The sequence below is a fragment of the Carettochelys insculpta genome, chromosome 9 (genome assembly GCF_033958435.1).
Source record: "Carettochelys insculpta isolate YL-2023 chromosome 9, ASM3395843v1, whole genome shotgun sequence".
NCBI classification, from domain to species: Eukaryota; Metazoa; Chordata; order Testudines; family Carettochelyidae; genus Carettochelys; species Carettochelys insculpta.
Window position 1 is genome coordinate 13,104,937 of NC_134145.1, and position 22,270 is coordinate 13,127,206.

General features: G+C 47.3%; 1 protein-coding gene across 2 annotated transcripts; it reads left to right on the forward strand.

Moving 5' to 3' along the window:
- Window positions 1–24: 24 nt before the first annotated feature.
- TMEM61 (transmembrane protein 61) lies at window positions 25–18,364 on the forward strand. 2 transcript variants are annotated; one of them, XM_075002787.1, is made up of 4 exons: window positions 25–345; window positions 6,495–6,622; window positions 6,989–7,353; window positions 15,943–18,364. In XM_075002787.1, exons 3-4 carry the CDS (start codon window positions 7,004–7,006, stop codon window positions 16,223–16,225), a joined length of 633 nt encoding a protein of 210 aa, XP_074858888.1. In that variant the 5' UTR covers window positions 25–345; window positions 6,495–6,622; window positions 6,989–7,003; the 3' UTR covers window positions 16,226–18,364. The 2 variants fall into 2 exon arrangements, with proteins under 2 accessions (XP_074858888.1, XP_074858887.1); XM_075002786.1 differs by lacking the exon at window positions 6,495–6,622.
- Window positions 18,365–22,270: the final 3,906 nt, after the last annotated feature.

Below are 22,270 nucleotides of genomic sequence, written 5' to 3' on the forward strand. Positions count from 1 at the left end.
CGGGCGCGGGGGGAAGGAGGGGCGGAGCTTGCACGCGGGCTCTTGTGCAACGGCAGCAGCACGATCCCTGGTGAGCCTGCCGCTGCAGCCGCTGCTTTGTGATCCTTGTTGCACGAGCTCCGTGGGAGCCTCGCGCTTCCCCGCTGGGGGGCGCCGCCGTCGCCAAAGTTTGCTAGGCGCGCGGAGAGTCTGGTTGGGACCTGTGCATGCGACTCTAGCATCCCCCGCAGCAGATCCGTCTAGCCGCCGGCGCTCCGGCCGCTGCTGCTGGGAGAGCCTCATCGCCTGCTCTCCCTGCCCTCTGACTGTCAGCTGAGCGGATGTGGGGATAGCTGAGGCTGTGAGGTGCGTGAGTAACCCACCCCCATTTCCCCCGGGCATGCAGTAAGGGCGGGGGGGGAGCGGCAGTGCTTAGTAATGACTTTGCGCCATGAAGGAGTTAGAAACTCAGAGGGGAATCGGATGTGCTGTCTCGTGGGGGGGGGCGGGGGTTGCTTAATATAAAGCGCCCCCTCATTTTAAAAACGAGGACTGTGTGCCTCAGGGACTGTTAGATAGGCAGCGTGCCCTGCCCTGCCTTGCGACTCAAAACCTGCCCTTGTGCAACTCTTTCCCCATACAATCCTACGGCTGGAAGGGACCTCAGCAGGTCTAGTCCAGCCCTCAACCGGTGGTTTATGTTACCACTTTCCGAAAGACCTGGGCTCACAGTTTCAGACATGGCCCTTAATTTGAGGGTGTGCTGGGTGCCTTTTTTACTCCAGAGCACCCCAATTCAGCAACACTTCGAAAATGTGGTTGCAGATCCCATTGGATAAGTGCTTGTTTCTTGGCCATCAGGTCTGTGCTTTGTAGCCCACACGTGGGAGGTTAATATAGTAGCAGTCACTTAAATGCTATGTTAAAACCGAAACCAGTATTTTGATTTATTTTTGCACTTATATATATCTTGCATCCAAGCTAGTTGGAAGCATCTTAAAGCCTCAAACTTCTCAGCCTCTTTTGTTTTCTCACATGTATTCCTGGTGATGTATTTGTGAGTATTGGAAGTATTACCTCTTGCTGTGGAGATGGCTCATACTATATCTTTATATGGGAGAAATTCAAAACTTGTTCCATCTTTTGTCTCTGGATAAGATGTTTTTTTCTAGCTAATTGTATGAATCACCATCTGCATAACCATAGGGGAGTGCAGTTCTAAATATCTTGGTGGAGACGTGAAGTAATAACGGTTGCATATGCAACATACAAATACATTTCTTCTCCTAAGGATTGCTTAGAATCAGGTCAAAGGGTTTTCTCTTGAGGGATTAATATAGGAAGAAGAGTGGGTTGATGGGGAACAAGGGATCCAAGTGTCTCATTGGCTGGGTGACAGTATTTGAAATGAGTAATTAGCTGTCTTTTATGGGAGGAGGAGTGCTCTCAGTATATCCTTTACTTGGAAATATGTCTGGTCGTACTTGGCTCCTTTGGGTGCATTCTAAAGAGCAGTTATGTGTTTTGCCTTTGGAGGTATGTGAACCAGGGAGAACCAGAGTCGTGGTTTTAGCCATGTCCATAGAGAGGGATACAGTCCTCTCCCTGCGCCCTCTGCCTCTCTTCCCTCCTCCTCCTCCTCAAGGTTATGCGGTAAAGGTTTGAGAAGCTGTTAGAAATAGATTAAAAGGTTGTTCTGTGTGTTGTATTGTTGTAGGTGCAGTAAAAAAAATGTGCGTGGTGATGGGAACAGAGGTGGGGTGGCAGAGCAGGAACGTGTCATGTGGGAAAAGCCACTCTCTCTGATCCAGGCTGAGGCACGTTGGGTGGATGGGAGAGGCTTGTGCTGTCACTGCCTGTGCTGTGCCTATTATGTCAAAAGAGGACTTTATTCTCCGGAGCTGTCAATCTATCCCACTGCTCAAGCACCGCAACTCCCTTCAGCTTTTAACCTCCCCCCACGCAGTAATTCTGGAAGGCAGAAGTGAAAAGTGTTCTTGGAGTTGTTTGCATGCAAAATAATGAGCAAGCAGCTAGCGGATTTAAGTTGAAACCTCACCTGTCCAAGTTACTTGTATAGTGTTTAGGGCCCTGCATCTTCCTCCTACCCAGGAGGGCGGTGGGGGCAGAACAGAGGGCAGGAATCCACCTGTCGGAAGCTGATTGCAGGATTGCAAGCTCCAAACAGCTCAGACTCCTGAGCCAGACCCAAACGAGCATGTGCTGGAGAACTAAGAACTATTGGTTTCTGCTCCATAAGGGTGGACTTAGGTCATGTTTTCAAGCTTTTCTCCCTAGCTATGCAGGCTAGAATTTTGTTTTTTGTTAAACGGAAACTGAGATTTTCACTGATACTGGGTGCTAGGCCTGTAACAAAAACATGAACTGGGCTCATGGTACAATCTTGAGAGTTGGTGATGCTGCAGTTGCAGGATCAAGGCTTTTAACCTTAAATATTTTGGCAGCTATGTTAATGAAGTCCTGAATGCACAACTCTTCTAAATGGTCTTCGTCTATGAAAGTCAATTGAAAAGCCTCCTAATTAGGGAAGAAAACAAACACTTTGGTGCTGTGGAGGGGAAGTGGGCTTTTGAAAGGCATTCTGGTACTGTCGCTTTTTAGGTGCAATTGTTCACTGAGAGGTAAAGAAAGGTCTGACTTTCAAAGCCCTCCTACTCCTGCAATCACAGATGCGCAGCTGGACTTCTGCATCTAGCTGAAATTCCATGGCTGGGGTGGATTTGACTATTGGAGCAAAGGGCTGCATTTTGAATTGGCCTCCAAACTTCACTAACTTTTTGGCAGTATTTAGATCCAGGGCTTTGGTGTCAGGCTCATCACTAATATTTCCATAAACAAAGCATTTTTCTCCAAGGATTATTTCTCCATTCATTTGAAAAATGTTAGTAGAATTTAATGGTCACAAAAAACCCTGGACCCGCAATCTCTTCAGACCAGAGTCCTTTATGTATCCTCTGATGAGGAACCACATTTCAAGGACAGTTCATAGGTAAACTTCTCCATGCTACCCTGCTGGTGTATCCTCAGGCTGCACCTCCATAGTAAAGCTTAGTCTCCCTCTCCCACTGATTTCTCTGCTTGGATTACCAATAATGGTATTAATTCCAATATGGGCGCATGTCCTCTTATGCACATGACACATTCATTCATTTTGTAATGGCCACTAACAAGCCATCAGATAGTAATTTTGGTTTGCTGCCAGCCATGGGGTGGATCTCATCCCATGACCTCAAGCTGAAAGATGTATCACATTATCAGCCTCTGAATCATTCCGGCGTCTGGTGACTTTAATAAACCTTACATCTCATCATCTCTCCTCATTAAATGTGGATCGGATCACATAGCATGTCTTTCACTAGAAAGTAATTCAGATTTCCATTTCGTTAGCGTGGCTGATAAGTAGCTGTAGTCTTGACAAGGCCGAACTGATCTTGTACTTCTGGACATATCCTTGCATTTGTTACTTAACGACAGCTTGTGGGTTATAGCTTTTGTATTAATAGATTCACCTAGCTACTCAGTTTTGAATATGATCTTAAAGCTAATTTGTAACATGAAAAGGGAAGTTAAAAGAATATTACTGCAGCAAAAATACAGTAAAGGGCAACCTCACCACTCACAGAAAGCTGCTGAACTCTTCCATTTGTGTAGCATATTTTATGTATTCTTTCCTCCACATTCTTTTTATTCTGAGTATACACACTGTTATTTGTTTAGTATTACAGTGTCTTGGAAAGATCAGTGGCCCCATGGTAGGCACTGTATACATACACTGTATACAGAAGAGACAATCCCTGCCCTGAAGAGTTTACAATCAAAACAAAGAAATATTATGTCCATTTCACAGATGAAGACCTAAGGCACATTGATGAAGTAACTTGTCCCTGGTCACACACCACGTCTATGTGGTGGGAGGAGCTGAATGCAGCTCTCCTGAGTTCCAGGGTAGTGCCTTAACACAAGGCCTTCTTTTCCCTCTGCACTTCTCTCTCTGTGTATCACCCTATTCACAGGATCACGAGTCTCTGGAGAGAAGACCATGATGATATACGACAGCAGAGGTAGCCTGAGGCCCCTCCCCACCTTTGTAGTCACACTGGATCCCTCTCACACAAACTCCAGCTCCACCAGCTGTGCTTTTGCTAACAGCTCTTTCTCATCATACCAGATATTCCCCGCCCCTGCCGCCAGCCTCTTGTCCTGATGCCTGGTTCAGGTCTTTTGTTGTGTTGTTCTCTTCATTCTCTGGCACCAAGTTTCATTATTTTCTCATCTAAACCTCAGTGCAGGTTTAGCCCAAGTCATTTCCACTCATCTATCTTCTTGCATGGTTGTTGCTAATAGTGTTGATGCCTAAGGGTCACCAGAAATCAAGGACAGCAGGTGGAAGGATCTGTGTGGGCTCTGGGAGGAGATGGAGCTCTGTCCAGAGCACTTCATGACACTCCAAAGAAAATTTGCACTCAGCCAGGGTTAGCTGATGGGTGAGGCCCTGCACCTTTTCTCAGAAGGTCCCTCAGACCCGGGAGAGAGCTCTGGCCACTGCAGGGCAGGAGCATGTACCCAGAGAAAGAAAAACCCTCAAGATGCCAAGAGACTGTCTTTAAAACTCATGAGAAGAGTGCCTGTTGTTTGCAGGGTGGGACCTGCCAGTGGGGAAAGCAACAGGAAATGGCATTCCAGCCTTGATCAGCTGGCCCAGTTTTTCTGGAGAACATTGAGAGCTGTTGTTTCCCCCTTGTGCCATTTGAGTGAGAAATTCCAGTTAGCAAAAAAAATATGCAAGGCATCATCTGTCTATGCTGCGCCTTATCTCTGTTTGGTGTACCAAGGGGTGGGGGAGGGTGGGACATCCCCAAAATGATCCTTGAAGGCACCTGTAGGGATGCAGAGAGAGGTGCAGACTGGGAGTTAAAAGGTGTATATTGGGGGGAGTCTGGTCAGCCAAGTTTGGTATATAAGGGATTATTTATTTGGATAAATTCTCAACCGACTCTACCATTGCCAGGTGTCCTTTAAGAGCAGCAGTGATTTATGAAGCTACCTTGAATCAGCAGAGATTATCAACATAGCGTGGCGCTTAATCCAAAGGAAAAAGTTCCACACCTGCCTTTACTCCAAGTCCCCATTGATGTACAGCTTGCCGGTACAGGCAGACCTGTCTTAATAATTGTCTCCTAGCTAGTGTTGCATTTTACTGAGGGCGGGGCTGGGGACATACTTAACAAACATAACATCATCAGAACTAGTTGCTCAATGGCATTAAAATTCCAGCTCACGTAGCAAAGGCTTCACGTATCCCACAATTTCATAGCCACAGAATCCACATTATGCCGTAGAACTGGTCTCCATGGCTACCTTTTCTGTCTAAACAACACTGCTTCTGACACTGTGGTTTTCAAGTTGACATAGATTACACTTTCAGGGTTAACTGATACCATGATGCCTTCATGCATCTGTGGAAAACAGTAGCTCTGCATGATGTGAATTTTCTCATTCTTGTCCATGTGTTTTGACTTGAACCCTAATGATGGTACAAATGTTAATGCTGTTGATCATTTCAGCAGAAGTATTCATCTTAATCCCAAAATACCAGCAGCCCCCAGAACTCCATATCTAGGTACCAAACGTCTCCCCTCACCCCCAATACCTTTTACCATGCAAAGATGCAGCTTCAACACATGCGCAATATCATGAACTGAGACTGCAGGAGAGAGAAAATAAATTGCATTTAATTTCAGAATAAATGTCTGTTTCTTTATTTAAATGAAACTGCCAGACAGTTCAAAGCCAGGAACCTCAGACAGAATTGAGGTCCACCTTGTTCAGGAATGCATGGGAAATGCAATGATCAGTTTGTCCTCCAAAGGGGCTTATCTTATAGCTGACAGAGAGGTCCCTGACTCCTCATTGCTTATTGACGCCTCCGAAAATGCTAGGCCTGAACTCTGTCTTTGATAAGAACTCCGTGACTGCTGGGTGCTGTAGACCAAGGCAAGATCTATGCTGCAGCCTGGGTAGATGGACTTCCGTTAGCTCGGCTAGAGTTAGCGTGCGAATAAGAGCAATGTTGACACTGTGGCTTCAGTGGTGGCTTAAGCTAGCTACCCGAGCTTGGATCCACTCAGCGTCCTGGATGCAAGCTCAGGCAGCTTGTTTCTGGTTTCTATCCAGATCATATATTGCTTTGTAAGTCTTCCTGGTTTGCCAGCATCATAGAGCATGTTCCACTGGAGCTATCTGCAGTATAAAATTAATTATGCTGGGGTAGGTACACAGAGATATACAGACGTCTCAATCTTTTAGCTTTCCACAGTAGAACTAGACTCTGAGAGGAAGAATGCAGCACAGCCTGGTCTATCCCTGGTTGTGCTTGGGTCAGGAGATCTGTCACTGAGCCAGGGTTCTGCAGTCCCGACTCCGATGAGAAAACATGTACTAATTGTGCCTGATTTGTAAGTGATTGCAGCTTAGGTTTATGTCCTTTTCCCTAGCATCTCAGAAAGAGCTTTGACCATAAAAGAATCTGGCACTTTTCCAAGCTGGTAGGACGTCTGGAGCGAAATCCAAAGACAGAACCCACGCAAGTCTCTAGTTCTGGCTTTTCATCTAACCTGGATGTGTAAGTTAGTATTCTCAAAAAAAAAAAAAAAGACTGGATAGATATTTATAATGTTGGTTAAGACTTCAAAGACCCAAAGCTGTAGATATCTTTACTTTTGGGCTCAAAGGGCCAAATTTTCTCCTCAGACATGTGGAAGTCCCATTTGAAATGTTGGAGACTGCATACATGAGAGCAGAGATTGGCCCATAGTAAGCAGTTTCAGATCTTTAAGCCACAGAGTGGCCTTTGCTTGACAACTGTCCCATGTGGAAGGTCCTGCCTTCTGGAAAGCATGACCGCATCACTATCGGGTTAGTCTCTTTCCTTTATTTCAGTCTGATCAAGGCCCTGTCATCTTTTCCTTTTGACCTGTTTGATATCTAGGCCTCAGGCTGTAAAATGGCTGCTTCTTTCCGCTATGGAGTGACCATCACTGGAGCTGTCCTGCTGGTGACAGGAACGCTTTGTTTTGCCTGGTGGAGCGATGGAGAGGTGGGACCCCCATCTAATAGTGACGCTGTGTCTGTGCCTCACGGAGAAGCCAAAGTGGTGCCAAACTCCTCCTCTTCGAATGCACTGCTCAGGTCTGTCAGCTTCTTCTGCTGCGGTATCGGTGGCATCCTCCTCCTCTTTGGCCTTCTATGGTCGGTGAAAGCAAATGCTCGGGGGATGTCTCGACACTATCAGTACCACTTCTCCAGAGACCTACACTACTTCACCGTGGAACCTCTGGATAAAAGGACATTCAGGTTAGTGCTCTGTCTGCAACAGATGACTATATAAAACTATGGTACGCCCACATCTTGAGTACTGCGTGCAGATGTGGTCTCCTCACCTCAAAAAAGATATATTGGCATTAGAAAAGGTTCAGAAAAGGGCGACTAAGATGATTAGGGGCTTGGAACGGGTCACATATGGGGAGAGGCTAGAGAGACTGGGACTTTTCAGTTTGGAAAAGAGGCGATTGAGGGGCGATATGATAGAGGTATATAAAATCATGGATGGTGTGGAGAAAGTGAATATAGAAAAATTATTTACCTTTTCTCATAATACAAGAACTAGGGGACACCAAATGAAATTGATGGGTAGTAGGTTCAAAACTAATAAAAGGAAATTTTTCTTCACACAGCGCACAGTCAACCTGTGGAACTCCTGCCCGAGGAGGCTGTGAAGGCCAGGACTCTATTAGGGTTTAAAAAAGAGCTTGATAAATTTTTGCAGGTTAGGTCCATAAATGGCTATTAGCCAGGGATAAAGTATGGTGCCCTAGCCTTCTGAACAAGGGCAGGAGATGGATGGCAGGAGATAAATCACTTGATCATTGTCTTCTGTTCTCCTTCTCTGGGGCACCTGGCATTGGCCACCGTCGGCAGATGGGATGCTGGGCTGGATGGACCTTTGGTCTGACCCAGTATGGCCATTCTTATGTTCTTATGTTCTCTCAAAAGGGACACAGAACAACAACAACAAAAACACAAGTTCTTTTTCACCTTAATTGTCACTGATTTGTTTTAGGACATCCATGACCAGATAGTAAGTAATTTACATGATTAAACTATCATATAATAAAGCTGAATGTTTACATAGGATTTTCTAAGCCCAAAGCGCTGGTTGAACATAGTCTCCCTCATGAAGGAAATGGAGGAGTTAGTTAAATACCACATACTCCACTGTGGCCAACTATCAGGATTTTTAATCACAAGTATTTTGTGTTTCTCTGAACACCCCAGTTGCCTGCCTGCCTTTCTTTCTTTCGAAAGCAAATAAAAGAACCCAAACTCATGATTTATGAGGACCAACTCCTTACATTTGGGTTTGACAATACAGGTTCAACCTCTCAAGTCCGGCACTTTCTCGTTTGGCAACATCCATAATATGGTATGATTTTAGTTAGCTGGACGACCACTTATTGTGGTACGGCCAAGTTTCCTGTGGTCCTATAAAGTTTGTTTACAACCACCAGTCCTGGCTCTCAGTGTTCTGTGCTGTTATTTAGCTGCAACTCATCCCTTAATGTCTTCTGAGAACCCAGTAAGCACAGGAAGTGTTGGTAACGCTGCTAGACAATATTGACCTCCCGTGGTCTGGCAAATTCTCTCATTTGGCACCAGTGAGGTCCTGAGGGTGCTGGAGTAGAGAGGTTCAGCCTGTACCATATACACACCTTTTCCAGCTGAGAGCCACTATGAGATGGCTACCATAAGAGGCCAGTTCTATCCCAATTCCATATTTTCCCTGTGGTAACTCTTGCTCTTGGTTCTTTTAAAAGATAATTTAAGTCTGCATTAAAACATGGTAGAAATAAGCTCACTTTGTTGTGATGGATGCTGCTGCTCAGATGTAGTTTCCATTGACCACTTTGTGTCTGCAGTATCTTTCCTCTCCCTGGGTGTAGGACTGTATGCTCACTTGCACAAAACTTGTAATTCCCTGCAGTCGTAATTGCTTGTTCCCTAGGGGCTGCTTTGCAATTTGGCTCTGTCCATATTCATGTTTGCTCTGGCTTCATTGGTAACGTCATCAGGAAATGTGGTTGTGATTGTTTTCACCCCCGAAGGAACAACCCCTAGACAGACTGTCTCTTTGACAAGTTTCTGGTTTCGTGCTGTGACCTGATAAGCTGAAAACTACAAATGGGGTGGGTGACAGACTTGGCTGGGCCCTGGGCAATATGCATGGGGGGGCTCATTTCTAGGCCCTCTGGAAGAGGCTGGGCCTCAGGCAGAAGCAGGGGAACTAGGAGCAGCCAGCCCTTAGCGCTGCCTGTACTGCCCTGCATGGGCCCCCCGTGGTGACTTAAAGGGCCCAGAGCCTGGCCCCTTTTAAATCTCCAGGCCCCAGAGCAGTACGTCTCTTTGCCCTCTCCTCCAGCGGCAGCCTGGACTATACAGCAGGAGTCTGCGTAACGGAACCCTTCAGGCTTGGCACAACTGCCTTGTGTTTCACTTGCCTGTGCTTCGTTATTGTGATGGATACAGCTCTGCAAACTGCTGGGCAGAGTTGTGTGGCTGAGCAGTGGTGTTTGAGGCTACATCTACACGAGAAGCCTCTGTTGACAGAAGTGACTGTTGGAAGGGATTTCTGGGCAAAACTTCTGTTGACAGATTGCGTCCATACAGAGAAGTAGATTGAAAGAGCAATCTGCTCTGTTGACAGAGAGCTGCCAGACTGCCTGGCCCTCTCTCAACAGAACAGCTGACCGGAAGCGCTGCAAACGTGACTATCCACTGAACCAAAAGCCCTCTTTGTTGACAAAAGGGCCCTGGAGCAAAAAGGGGCTGTTTTGTCGAAAGAACACTGTCGACACAGGCATTATACTTAAATGGGGAGAGGTATAACGCTGCCAGGGGATGTACTGAGTTCTGTCGACAGACTGTTCAGGAAGCGCATTTTGTATGTAGACGCTCCGCAGGTTTTTCCAACAAAAGCCAGTTTTGCCGGAAAAGCCCTCTTGTGTAGCTGTACCCGAGAAAAAGAATCCCATTGTGGTTGGAGCTGTTGTACAAGCAGGATTCCTGAGCAATCCCCTGCTGCTACCACCTTATAAATATCAGGTCTGGTTAAAACTAGTTTGTGTCAATCAACTTGATCATCTTGCACTGAGTGGGAGGGTTTGTTTTAGGAACAACTTTCCAACAGCTTTCTTACCTGGCATGAATCAGTGACTGAGCCACCTCCAGATCCCCTGAGCATGTGGCCCATTGCCCAGTTGCTTAGCTGTGAGCCTTTTCCTTTTGTGTAACCTTAACTTGGCCCTTGGAAGGCCTGGGCTGAAAGTCTACTGCTGACTGCAGGCATTTACTGCTACCAGGTGCGTGTGGCCTTTCAGTACAACAGGAGTTACTGAGCCTGGCTTGGGACATAACCAAACCCAGAATCCTTCAGACCAGCTGCCTCTGCCCATATGTTCATTGATCTTAGCCACCATCCTTGCAGCGCCACATGCAGAAGGCTGTTTCAAGATACTGTCATAGTGACGATAGAGGGTATCTCACCAAAATGGTTTTCATTGACCTGACGGCCTATAACACTAATCTAGGTCATCTGGAATAGAAGCAATTTATATTGGGCACTGGGAAAAAATAATCATCACAACTAACTGTTAAGTGGAATAGAACAGGAATTAGATGACGGGCCTGAGCCACAGCCCATTGAAGTCAGCAGAAAGATTCCCGCTGACTTTGATGGCCTTTGAGGTAGATTCATTAGCACCCAAAAATGCACATTTCGCTAGGGAGTGTGCCCCCAAACCCATCAAAGTCAGTGGGAATCATTCCACTGGCCTCAGTGGGCTTTGGACCAGGATCCTCATCTGGTTTGAATCTCTGGGACTTGTTCCCAACTCTGGATCAAAACCATTTTCTTGTCTGCGCTCGTGCTCTCTGCCTCTGAGTGGCTTTGGCTGTGGTTGTGAAAACAAAATCAATCACCAAGGAGGATAAAAACCCTTAGAAGTGCTGCCTGGTATCGTAAGAAGGTCCTTGTCACACTTATAAATCAAGCTCTGGGCAAAAATAATTCTAAAAGGAACACAGGCACTTACTGTAACAGTTCTCTTTTGTGGCACAAATTATAGGCTCTGGCTCATCCAGAGGCTTTTTGGGAACTGTTTAAAATCTGGGGCCAATCAGTGTTGTTCTTTTGGCTTCAGCAAAACTATGCTGATGCTCTCCAACAGAGGTCTGGTCTACACTCTTTCTGGGCCTTTTGCCCATGACTTGGAGGGGGTGAGCCCAGCACTGGGTTCACCACAAACACACAGGTCAGCAGAGAAAGTGTTGACATTCTGAATGAGCTCATTCCGCCACCGCCACAGCAGCTGGGCTGGCTTTTGCACTGGGAAGCCTTTGAATAGAGCGGAGCAGAGAAAGTTTCTTTTGTTTTCTGGTGAAGTTCAATATTTTGAAATATTGGTTTTGTTCTGATTTGAAACAAACTTGCCCAAATTCTCTGCAAAAGGGAACTGGGCCTCGATGCTGGGGCAATCTGCTTAGGGATCCCCTATTCTAAGGCCAACTGGCAGGTTGGCTGCTCTGGAGCCAAGGACTTGGGTGGCTCTGGGCTCCCCATTTCTGAGGTGTTCTGACGCGTGGGCTGCTGAGGAGCTGGATATGTGAGCTGGCAGGAGTTAGGTAGGTGTCAGTCAGACCTCTGCCTGGGTTTCGTCAGACGTGAGGATCTGTGATATGTTTTCCACAAATCAGCAAATTTCCCACCCAGCTCCTGGTGCACCTCCTGCGGCTGGGCCTGGAGCAACTTGTTGGGTCTCAATTTTTTGTTCCTCTTTTTTTAAAAAGGGTTGGTTTCGCACCATAAGCCTGTGAAGCAAATTCTGGCTTGCAACTAACTTAGCCCTGCTCAGAGCCTGAGAGCCGTATCGACTGGTGTGTGGGTGTGAAGAGCTCCAAGGACTTCACGCGGGGAGATGTTTGCCCTCCACAAGAAGATCCGTATTGGTCCTACAACCCCCAGGATCAATACTGTATGTTACTGGTATTTACGTTACCAGAGTGCTTCGGAGCCCTCGTCATGGCTCAGGATCCCATTGTGGTTGGGACTGCTGTCCAGGCATGATTCCTGAGGACCACCTGCTGCTACTGCCTTATCTGCCAACTATTTACCTCTATGCAGAGCTTCCCCTTTATAGAGCACTCCAGTTACAGGTGGCAACTCTGGCAGTGCTGGCACTGGGCAGGACTGAGACCTATTGGCAAGGCAGCGCAGGACAGCTTGCACAGTGGCTCTCTGCATTGCCTGGTCTGTGGGTGAACATCTCATGTGTAAACTTCACTATGTTCCATTTGAATGATGAAATTCACACGGCCCCTTGCTACCGCACCTAGTGTCAAGCTTTTGATTCCCTTGGGTTCAATAGTTTGCAGACTGAGGAAGGATCACAGCTCAATGTTCTCACAGGGTCCCACAGGATTTCTGGAGTGTGTGGGGGTAAATTTCAGAACTTTGTCACCATGTGCCAGTGCTGAAATACAAACAGCAAGTCTCGAGGGTTAGCTGAGAGGGATGTGGCCCTGGCCTTACACTTATTGTCACCCCTTCGACAAGAATCTTCTCTTTAAGGAAAGGGGAAGTGAGAAGATTAAAGGTTGTGCAAACAATTTTCACCTGTACACAGTCCATGTTTACTCTGCAAAACAAAGTTGCAAAGCGCTAACATTGTGTTTTTCCCAGGTTCTTCCCACTGCTGATTAGTTAACAATTAACAGTGGACACTATTAATAGTAAATAATAATGATAATAATAACAAAGTTATATATTTGCCTTGTGGTAGCTTCCAGAGATCTCACATAGTATCTGTAAGGCATTGGGTCAGCTCCAGTCTCTCCTGCAGTAACTCACCTACTCCCAACTGCTTTTGGGACCCTCCTCATCCCTCTCCTCCATCTTTCCTCCTTTCATTTGCCCTGCTTCCTTCTTCCCTCCTTTTCAAACTGTACCTGTCCAGGTAGAAAGGAATATTTGTACTGTCCTTAGCGTATTTGCACAATAAGGTTTTGGATCTTCATTGAGGTCTTTGGCTCTAGGTTACATGATGATTTTTTAAAAGATGTAAATTAAGTCAGCAAACTCCAGATGTGGCAGATTCCAGGCCTCACTGGCTGGCTGGTTTCCTCTAGCTATCACAGCACAAGTATATGCTAAAGAGCAGTTTCAAGGAGCACGAGGGAAGGAAGCTTGAAGCTATAGGATCTATGCAGGTCTCCTGAAAACCAGCTGTGTGATCCTGTCAGATGAGGCGAGGCCAACGGCTTGGGATGCCCAAATGCACATACTGTGGAGGCAAACACTACAAACTGTTATCAGGCTCTCACTTTTCAACACACAGTTATAACACCCGCCCTATGGCACAGAGTGGCAATGGACCAAAACTGTCTTCACATCAGTGCCTGCAGTCACTTCAGATGGGGTTCCTCCAATGTCTTTTGTTAAAGTGGGTCGCACTTTCATATAGAAAATTTCTCTTGAAACATCTCCCCCTCCGTGACTTCCAGGTGATGACTACAACAGTTGCTTACATCAGAAAGTTGTATGTAGCTGGCTTTTAATGCAATGCTTTGAAGCAAGAATGAAGTATGCACCACTCAACCAGTGATAGGCACCCTAGGTTAGCAAGTGGGCTACATGAGCAGGCCTCCTTCATCTCAGTGGGCCACAAGATTGTTGTTTTACTAACTATGCTTGCTTAGCTAGTGTTTGTGCGGTATGCCCAGTGAAGTGTGGCAGCGCTGTGATTGGCTGCAGAGGGAGCACATGGCTCTCACAGTTGGTGTTGTGTGCAATCAGCATGCACCTTGCTTCCCATGTCATCGTTTATGTGAGTATAGCTTTATTAATACTGGTAGGAACAAAATTATGCAGATGGAAGCCAGAGGAATCTGGCATCCCTGCATGTGGACAACAGTAAACAAAATGTCTCATGAACCACACATAGAATACGTCTTTGCTGCAGGGAAGATCGACCCTGCTGGAGCTCGATTTAGTTGACTTTCTGAAGTTGGATTTAGCATGCCTAGTAGAGACACACTAAATCTAACTTACAGGTGCCTGCGTTGGCACCGGTACTCCTGCCCCTTGTTTGGAGTGAGGCAAGTTGATGTGAGCAAGCACTCCCATCAAGCTTCCTTAGTGGAGACGGTGCAGAGGCCTGAAGTAAGGTGTGTCAACTCCAGCCATGCAACTAATACAGCTGGAATTGCATACTTTAATTTGACCTGCTGTTGTAGTGTAGACCTGCTCTCAGAATCCTGATGGGCCACCTGTAGTCCTTGGGCCACGGGTTGTCCACCACTGCAGTAGGAGCTGTGAGGTGATCCATAACCCATTGCCAAGTGCCTAGAAGACTAAGGCCAGGTCCACACTAGACATTTAAGTCTCTTGTAGATACAGTAAGCCCTCGAGTTATGCGAGAGTTGCATTCCAGCAACCCTCGCCTAACTCAAATTTTCGCATAAGTCGAGGGGAGATGGGAACAGGCTGCCACCTGGGTCTTGGCTCCCACAGTGGCAGGGAGCCGGGAACCAGATGGCAGCCTGGTTCCAGTCTCCTTGCTGTTTGTGGGGATGGGACACTGAACAGCTTCTGGCTGGTCGGTTTCATGGGTCCCGCAAGCAAAGGAGAGGGGAACGAAGCAGCAGCCTCATCTCTACAATCAATTTACTGGCTGTCCTTACAGAGGGAGGTTGACAGGAGAAATTCTGTGACACTTCGGCACCTGAATCACAAGGCTTTTATAGAAATGTGATGCCTTTGTGAGGGAACTAAGATGCTACTCTTGCTGGTTCTCCCTGGTAAAGATTTACCCCATGTGATTCAATGGGCATCCCAGGCACTCAAAATAAGGGCTAAGTGACTTTGGGGCGACTTGGCACTCCCAAAAGGGCTCTCAACACACCCATGCTTTGAGAAACAGGCTCTGAAGGAGCCTCCCATTGAGCACCCCAAACTTGAGGCACTCCAAATCAGCAGTTTCTTTTTCTTCCTGTGTGCAGAATGTACATTTGACAATGTTCCCCACAGTCACTAGACACCAAGGTTGTTCTGGAAGATAAGACCAGGGCTTAAGATTTACCCAACCATTGGCCAAGAGCTGAAGTGCGCAACACCTCTGAAAATCCACCCTTTAGAGTATATACGTGGCAAAGCCACACTTCAATAGATATTTTTCCACCAAGAGGAACAAGAAACCAGCTTCATACCCAGTGAAGATACTGTTCTGTGAACAACAGAAGACAAACTCCCCCAAAGAAGAGGTGTCTTCTGGAGAGTCTTTGATGATAATTAGCTGATGAAAGGGCAGGGCTTTACAATAGGAGAAATTCTCCTGTCAACCTCTCTTACTCCTTGCAATATTGAGGAGTACAAGAGATGACGGTCAACCCCTGATATTTCAATTTCATGCATCCTTATCAGGCGTGCAGAATTGAACCCCAGCAGACTGATCCTGACTGGGTCGATTTTCCGCATAGTGAAACCATACCCTAACTGTGGGACCATAGTTTAAGGAACACTGGTTTAAGAATTGTGACTCTTCTTAACAAGTGGTAGTGCTAGGTTCCCCCCCAGCAGCTCCTTAAAGAAAGAGAACTTGGTCATAGTCAAACCTCTATTAGAGAGCCAGGAGTTTTGGAACACTACCAGCTCGTGCAAAAGCTACTTTAGCTGTCCCACAAAAGCTCACCTAAAAAATTATTTTGTTAGTCTTTAAAGTGCTACTTGACTGCTTTTTTTGTTTCCATGTACTTTGTTATAAATCCTGTGTGACAACCTGATGCATTTATTTTGGTTTAGCATGATGCAGTTTTGCTTTGCTTTTGTTTCAGTGCCTGGGATTCCAGTGCTATCCCCACCTACGAAGAAGCTCTGAACTGCCGACCTGCACAAAGTCACCTAAGTTACACACCTCGTGGTGGGAAGGAGGAGGGTACACTCCCTCTATATGAAGACTTAGACGAGGATGAGAGGTGGCCAGGAAGCCGCAGACGCAGCTCCTCCGACAGCATGCTGCTCAGGACCACGTCAGCCAGGAGGGAAACGGAGTCACAGGGGGAGCCCAGCGCTACGCCACCGCCTAGCTATGAAGACATCAGCGTACGTGGTGTATGATTTATGGACCACATCCACTGCTTTGGACTCTATAGATTGCTGCCTTGTCTGTTTGCTTTAGAGCCAGCCCTTTCCTTCTCTGAAGTAATGATCCTGAAGCAAGAGGGGAAACATAGATGAGCTATTAAGATCAACATGGTTTTTCTGTCTTTCATAGGCGTCAATCCAGAATAATTGCAGTAACTACAGATAATTTCAATGCTGCGGATTTCTGAGTCATGTGGTGAATCAGTATGTTTTAAAGCCTTGGAATCGTTAATAAAATCTCTGATGATTGCAAATGTTTGACAGGTAGCAGGATAGAGAAGAAAATACCTATTCTGAGTGCCTGGGATGTCTATTGAATTGCATGGGGGAAATCTTTACCAGAGCGAACCAGCCAAGACTACCATCTTAGTTCCCTCACAAAAGCGTCACAACATTTCTCTAAAAGCCTTATGACTTAAGTGCCAAAGTGTTACTAAGGAGGCTACCCCACATTGCCCCATTCAGTGACACTGACTAAGATATTCAAAAGGGATTAGTGACTTTGGGGTGACCTGACACATCCATCCTTTGACAAACAGGCTCTGAAGGAACCTCCCTTTGAGCACCCCAAACTTGAGACACCTCAAATCAGCAGTTTCGTTTTCTTCCTGTGTGCAGAATGTACATTTGACAATGTTCCCCACAGTCACTAGACACCAAGGTTGTTCTGGTAGGTAACACCAGGGCTTAAGATTTACCCAGCCGTTGGCCAAGAGTTGAAGTGCGCAACTCCTCCGAAAATCCAACCTTTAGAGTATTTTATATGTGGCAAAGCCACACTTCAGTAGATATTCTTCCACCAGGAGGAATGAAAAGCCAGCTTCCCACCCAGTAAAGATACTGTTCTGTGAACAACAGAAGACAAACCCCACAAAGAAGAGGTGTCTTCTGGAGAATCTTTGATGATAATTAGCTGATGAGACAAGGTGGGGCTTTACCGTGGTTTGTATTCAGCCTGCTGTCCCACTAAATCAGTCACTTTGAGGCTGTTTCATGGAAAATCCAAGTGTCTGGGTGTTTCAGTCTGTCCAGAAACAGCTGTGGGTTGGACTCCAGGTGATTTCGGGAGAGTAGGGTGGGGCAGTGGGTAGGGTATGGGGAGCAGTGATGAGTAGCCAGTGTATTTTATGACTGTCATTTCCCATACACCAATGACACAAATAGAGGAAGTGCAGAGTTCTCGCTTGTCATGGGAAATCACACATAAGGCAGCAGGAGATAGCTACCCTGTAAAATCACCATGGTGACACATATCAATGCCTCAATGGGAGGGAGGCAACCATGCAGCTTCAGGGAAGCAAAATTTATGACGAAAATGTGAGCTGTCGTCATTTTAGAGCAAGACAACTAGTTCCTCAGACTGTGTATTAGGTTACAATGAAGGCTTTATGTTCCGACTGGAACTGCGTAAAAGAATTTGAAGCTGCAAACTAAAACTCTCCTGTCAAACCTGTGGTGAAGTTTTAGGAATCCCTGCTGTCCCCCAGTGAGGAAACTACAGACTCAGAGAGATCCCAGGCAGGATCCTCTCAGGCACAAACATATATGGAGTTTCTGGAGAGGTGAAGAAAGGAGGCAGAGTAGCTCGTAGCTGTTGTTTTTGTGTGTGTTGGGGTTGTGGGTGGGGTGGGTGTCTCTGTTTATTTCTCTTTCATGGGTTGGCTTGTCCCCTACTATTTCTTGGGTGTGAGGGATTGGGGTTTTGTTTTTTTAAAGAATTTTTGCTTGGTTCTTTTGTTGGTGTTTGCAAACTGAAGTTAATGGACAATCTTCCACCCTTATTATATTAAAAACAGAAGAAAAGCATGCACTGTGCTACCAGTTAATTTTCCAAACCTGCAACCAATAATTGCTTATAAAAGATAGTCATTCATATCTCAGCTGTTTCCTGTTTGTTCTCCTCTCCCTACAAATGAACCAAGTACTTATGCTAATTCACTTATTGCCTTTTGGTCTTAAGTATGTAGTGGAGGTCGCGGGGGGGGGGGGTGTTATGTATTAGTGTTTGATTTTTCGCTAGTGCACTATCTCAGTGCACTCAGAGCCACTTAGATTTCTTCTGCACTTTCAATAAATAAATGTGCATCAAAGCCAGCAGCGAAGACCAGATCAGTTGCAGGCTGTTGTCATTTGATCCTTGGTGTTTAAGCAACAAACAACAAAGAAAGAGGGCTTGTAGTAGGCTTTCTTCTGGCAGGAGGTCCAGAACCTTGTCTGTGTCACTGTCAGAGGAGACTTATGTTGTGAAATGGTCTCCCAGCTCCACAGTAGATATGTAAGAACAATTCAAGGACCTGCTCAAGGATCAACGGCCTTAAGACAGCATTGCTGCTAATAAATAGTCTCTTGCTTGCTGGGGATGACAGACAGTATCCAAGGCCAACTCTTTCCCCACATGCAGCACAGACTGAACTGATGTAATTTCACTCCTTGCCAGCCATCCTCTACTGCAACACTTGCCAGTGTGTGACGGAAGGCCTGGCTCACCATGAACCTCCCGGTCCCCTTGAGGAACTTTGAAGGACGCTTTCGCTGATCACAAAGCACTGTTCTGCCATTTATCTTTGCTCCTTCCCTCCCTCCTACACATGCACATGGAGGCGTCCTGGCAGGGTGGCAATCACTGGCTTCTTTGTGTTTATTTGCAAAGAGTATTGAAGCATTTGTTTTGGAAATAGAGCCAAAGAGAATTCCAGGGCCTGTGCAAACAGACAGATGATAAAGACAAGGTCAGAGGAATTTTGGGTCTGCCACCAGCCGTAATGAAACCAGAACACAGCAGCACAGAACTGGCATGAAAAAGGTCACTTCCCTCTTGGGATCAGCTTGTCCTTAACCCTTCGGTGCCCAGGGCTCTCTAATGGGTAGAGCTCTTTAAAGAAAATCATAAGGGTTGTGTGTCAGTACTTTATTACTTCACAATTGTCTTCCATCTCTTCCTGGAAGCTCTCCTCATGCCTGATAAACTGCATCCCTGGCCTGAGCTTGTAGGACCCCTCTGAGGTGGGGATGGTAGAATTATCCCCATTTTGCAGGTAGAAGACTTGACACACAGCAGTGACATCAGCCTGGTGAGCTGTGTTGCTTCTCAGGCTCTCCCTGGAGCAGCAGAGCTGATTGTGACGCAGACTCTCTGTTTCCCCTGGCGGCGGGGGACATGTGCTGAGCCAGCCTTATACCTGATGCAAAATATAGCCGCTGGCAAGCTGGCTCCACTGCTGCCACAGTGCATGCTGGGAGGTGGGGAGGCTACGTGTGTGAAGCCCAGGCCTCGCTCACTCCCAGCCCCTCACTCGTCACTCCTCTCTCATCCTGCCTCGCTCATCAGTGGGAGAAGGGGAACTGTGGTCTTGCAAAGGGTGCTTCTTCTCTCCCTGGGGCTCCAACTGTTGATTTAGGTGAGTGCCTTCCACCCCTGGGCTTTCCTGTGTGGGAGCACGGCAAGGGCCCCAGTCTGATCTGAGGAGAGTGACTTGCCCAAGGCCACATGCTATCCATAGTGTCATCACAAAGCCACATTTGGGCCATGCCTAGAGCAGGTGAATGCAATTTACATTCTCCTGTTTCTCCAGGCTTTGAGCCGTGGGGCTGAAAAGCTTTACCAGAGCTCTGCTCTGGACAGCTCTGGCTGAATGCAAGCCCTGGACGTATGTAAGCCCTGGTTGTTTGTACAGTGGCTGCTGGCTGACTCTAGCATGGCTTCCCAGGCTGCTGTGGGGAGTTGTTTAGAAAACAATCCCTGTCAAGGTTCTTACTACCAGGATGGACATGGGCTACCAGGACAGGTCTGCCTAGGAACCATACACCGTCCCTCCACCTAGGACACATTCACAGACAAAAAGTTTGTGGGCTTGATTCTCCACTGCTTGGACTCTGCCTGCACAAACTGCAAGGCAGTGAGCGGGGGACCCTGGAGTCTACCAGAGAACTAGGGCTGGCACCCTCCTACCTGGGAATTAGCCCTTGTGAGCCTTTCCTGGGATATGAATGATAGAGGGAAATCTCAACCTCCTGCCAAGAAAAATGTTCCTGCTTGGCCTTCCTACAAAACCAGAGAAGCCAGGATTACAGGGAGTCAGTTCCGCCCCCCAGTGACCTGCTGCCACGGCTGCATGCGAGTTAACATTTGAACTTCCTTTTTAATCTCCTCTCTAGTTGCCAGTTCCATGCTGTTCTATAAAAGTCTCTTAGATCCACCAAAATCAAAGCCAGCTGCTCAGCTCTTAGGAGCCACTCTACAGAAGCATCTAAACCAGGAGATTATATCCAATAAGGAAAAGCTTTGTTTTAAATGTACAGTATGAGAAATATCATGTCCTTTTCATTTTCCACCTCCCCCGCCACTGGCTATCATGTTGGCTTGTCTTCTAATCCTTGTGCCACCCCCCCCAAGCTAATTCCCACCAATTTGTGCCCCTATTCTAATTACCGCCACTTTAACACTCATTGCAGCTGCATCTAGCTTCCTAGTTTCCAGGCCCCATTGTGATCACGGTGTCAGACCTCCTATATAACGCAAGCCATAGACTAGGGAGACACATGCTGTTGTAGGTACACTAATTCATGTGCCTCCAACAGGCACTAAGGTAGCCACGCTGCACCAGCACAGGCAGGGGCTTATCTGAGAGCTGCTGAATTAGACACTAATGCCTGCTGCACTTCGGCATTGTTGAGGGCTGTAGCAGCATCACGCCACCATGGCAGCGTAGATTTCCCTAGTCCAGACAGAGTCCTTGAGCCTCGTATGTGGAGTGGGCTCTGCAGCAAGGGCCATGCTCCTTTGCTTTCAGGGGCTGAGCAGGGTTCAATGTACATTCAGGCCATGTCATCACCAGGCACACACTTTACTACCAAGGAATACCAGGATATCATACCGGTGAAGCACTGTTTGCGTGGACACGGTGATACTGGAAAAGTAGCATTGTGTACCAGCACAGTGAAAACACCCACAGAAATGAAACACGCTCTGCCACTGGAAGCAGGTGTGTCCCTAGTACTGCGTCTAGGGGCCTCTGCTGGTTCAGCTGTGCGGGGCAGGGATCACACTGCTTTGCACCCTGGCCAGCGCAGCTGTATCAGCAGAAGCCTGTCGTATGGACACAGACTCAGGCTGTCAAGCGACACCAGACTGGGATTGGCCGGCCATCAGCACAGTGGCAGAGGGTTCACTCAGGCAGCCTCAGACTGACTGGTGCTGGCTTGTGGACAATGCACACACATGCCCACCCCGCATTGAGCAGTCCTTTCCAGGAAGGCTTAGAGGGACTCTGGCTTCACAGCAGTGGCGGGATGGCTGGGCTACTCCAGACGCTTCCCTGCCACCCAGGGGTGATGACAGAAAACAGCCAAAGGAGCCTGTGGGTGCTGCAGGCTCTCGTTTCTGTCTGTGTGGGTGGGTTAATATCGAGGGGTAACAGTAAGAATGGTGGTACCTGGTGACATTGTTCCACTGAGGCACTGCTTCTAAGGAGCAAAGCCTCTGGGGGGCTGGCCACGATCTGTGGAGGTTGGGGGGAGAGGCTTTGTGACTCTTGAATGGGCTATAGTTTCGGGGCAGGGGTCTGTGCTCCTGGGTTATTTCTAGGCCACGTGAGGCCCTGCACCCCGAGGGAAGGACTGGAACGTTAAGCTCACAGTGCAGGGCAATTCTTGCAAAGGGGAGAATGGGGCCCTTCTCGTTTTCCATCCATTACCCACTGATAGTTGGTGTCCCTGTAATACTGACCATTGCTGGTGCAACTGTGCGTCACAGCCACAAGGGGGCGCCATGAGCCCAAAGCTTTTAGCCCAACTGACCCTGAATCCATTTTTCAGGGGGATACTGCCAGATGAGAGCCAGGGAGCATTCAAGGGGGCTAGGGAGAGGCACACATGCCGCCCACACAGCTGGACCCCCCAGGGTCCGGGGGGACCAGTGAGCTGTTGGGTAAGGGACATGCCGCCGTAAGCCATAACCCTTTTAAACACGCTTACGTGGAACAAGCCTGCCCTTCACCATGATGCTAAAACGACACCTTT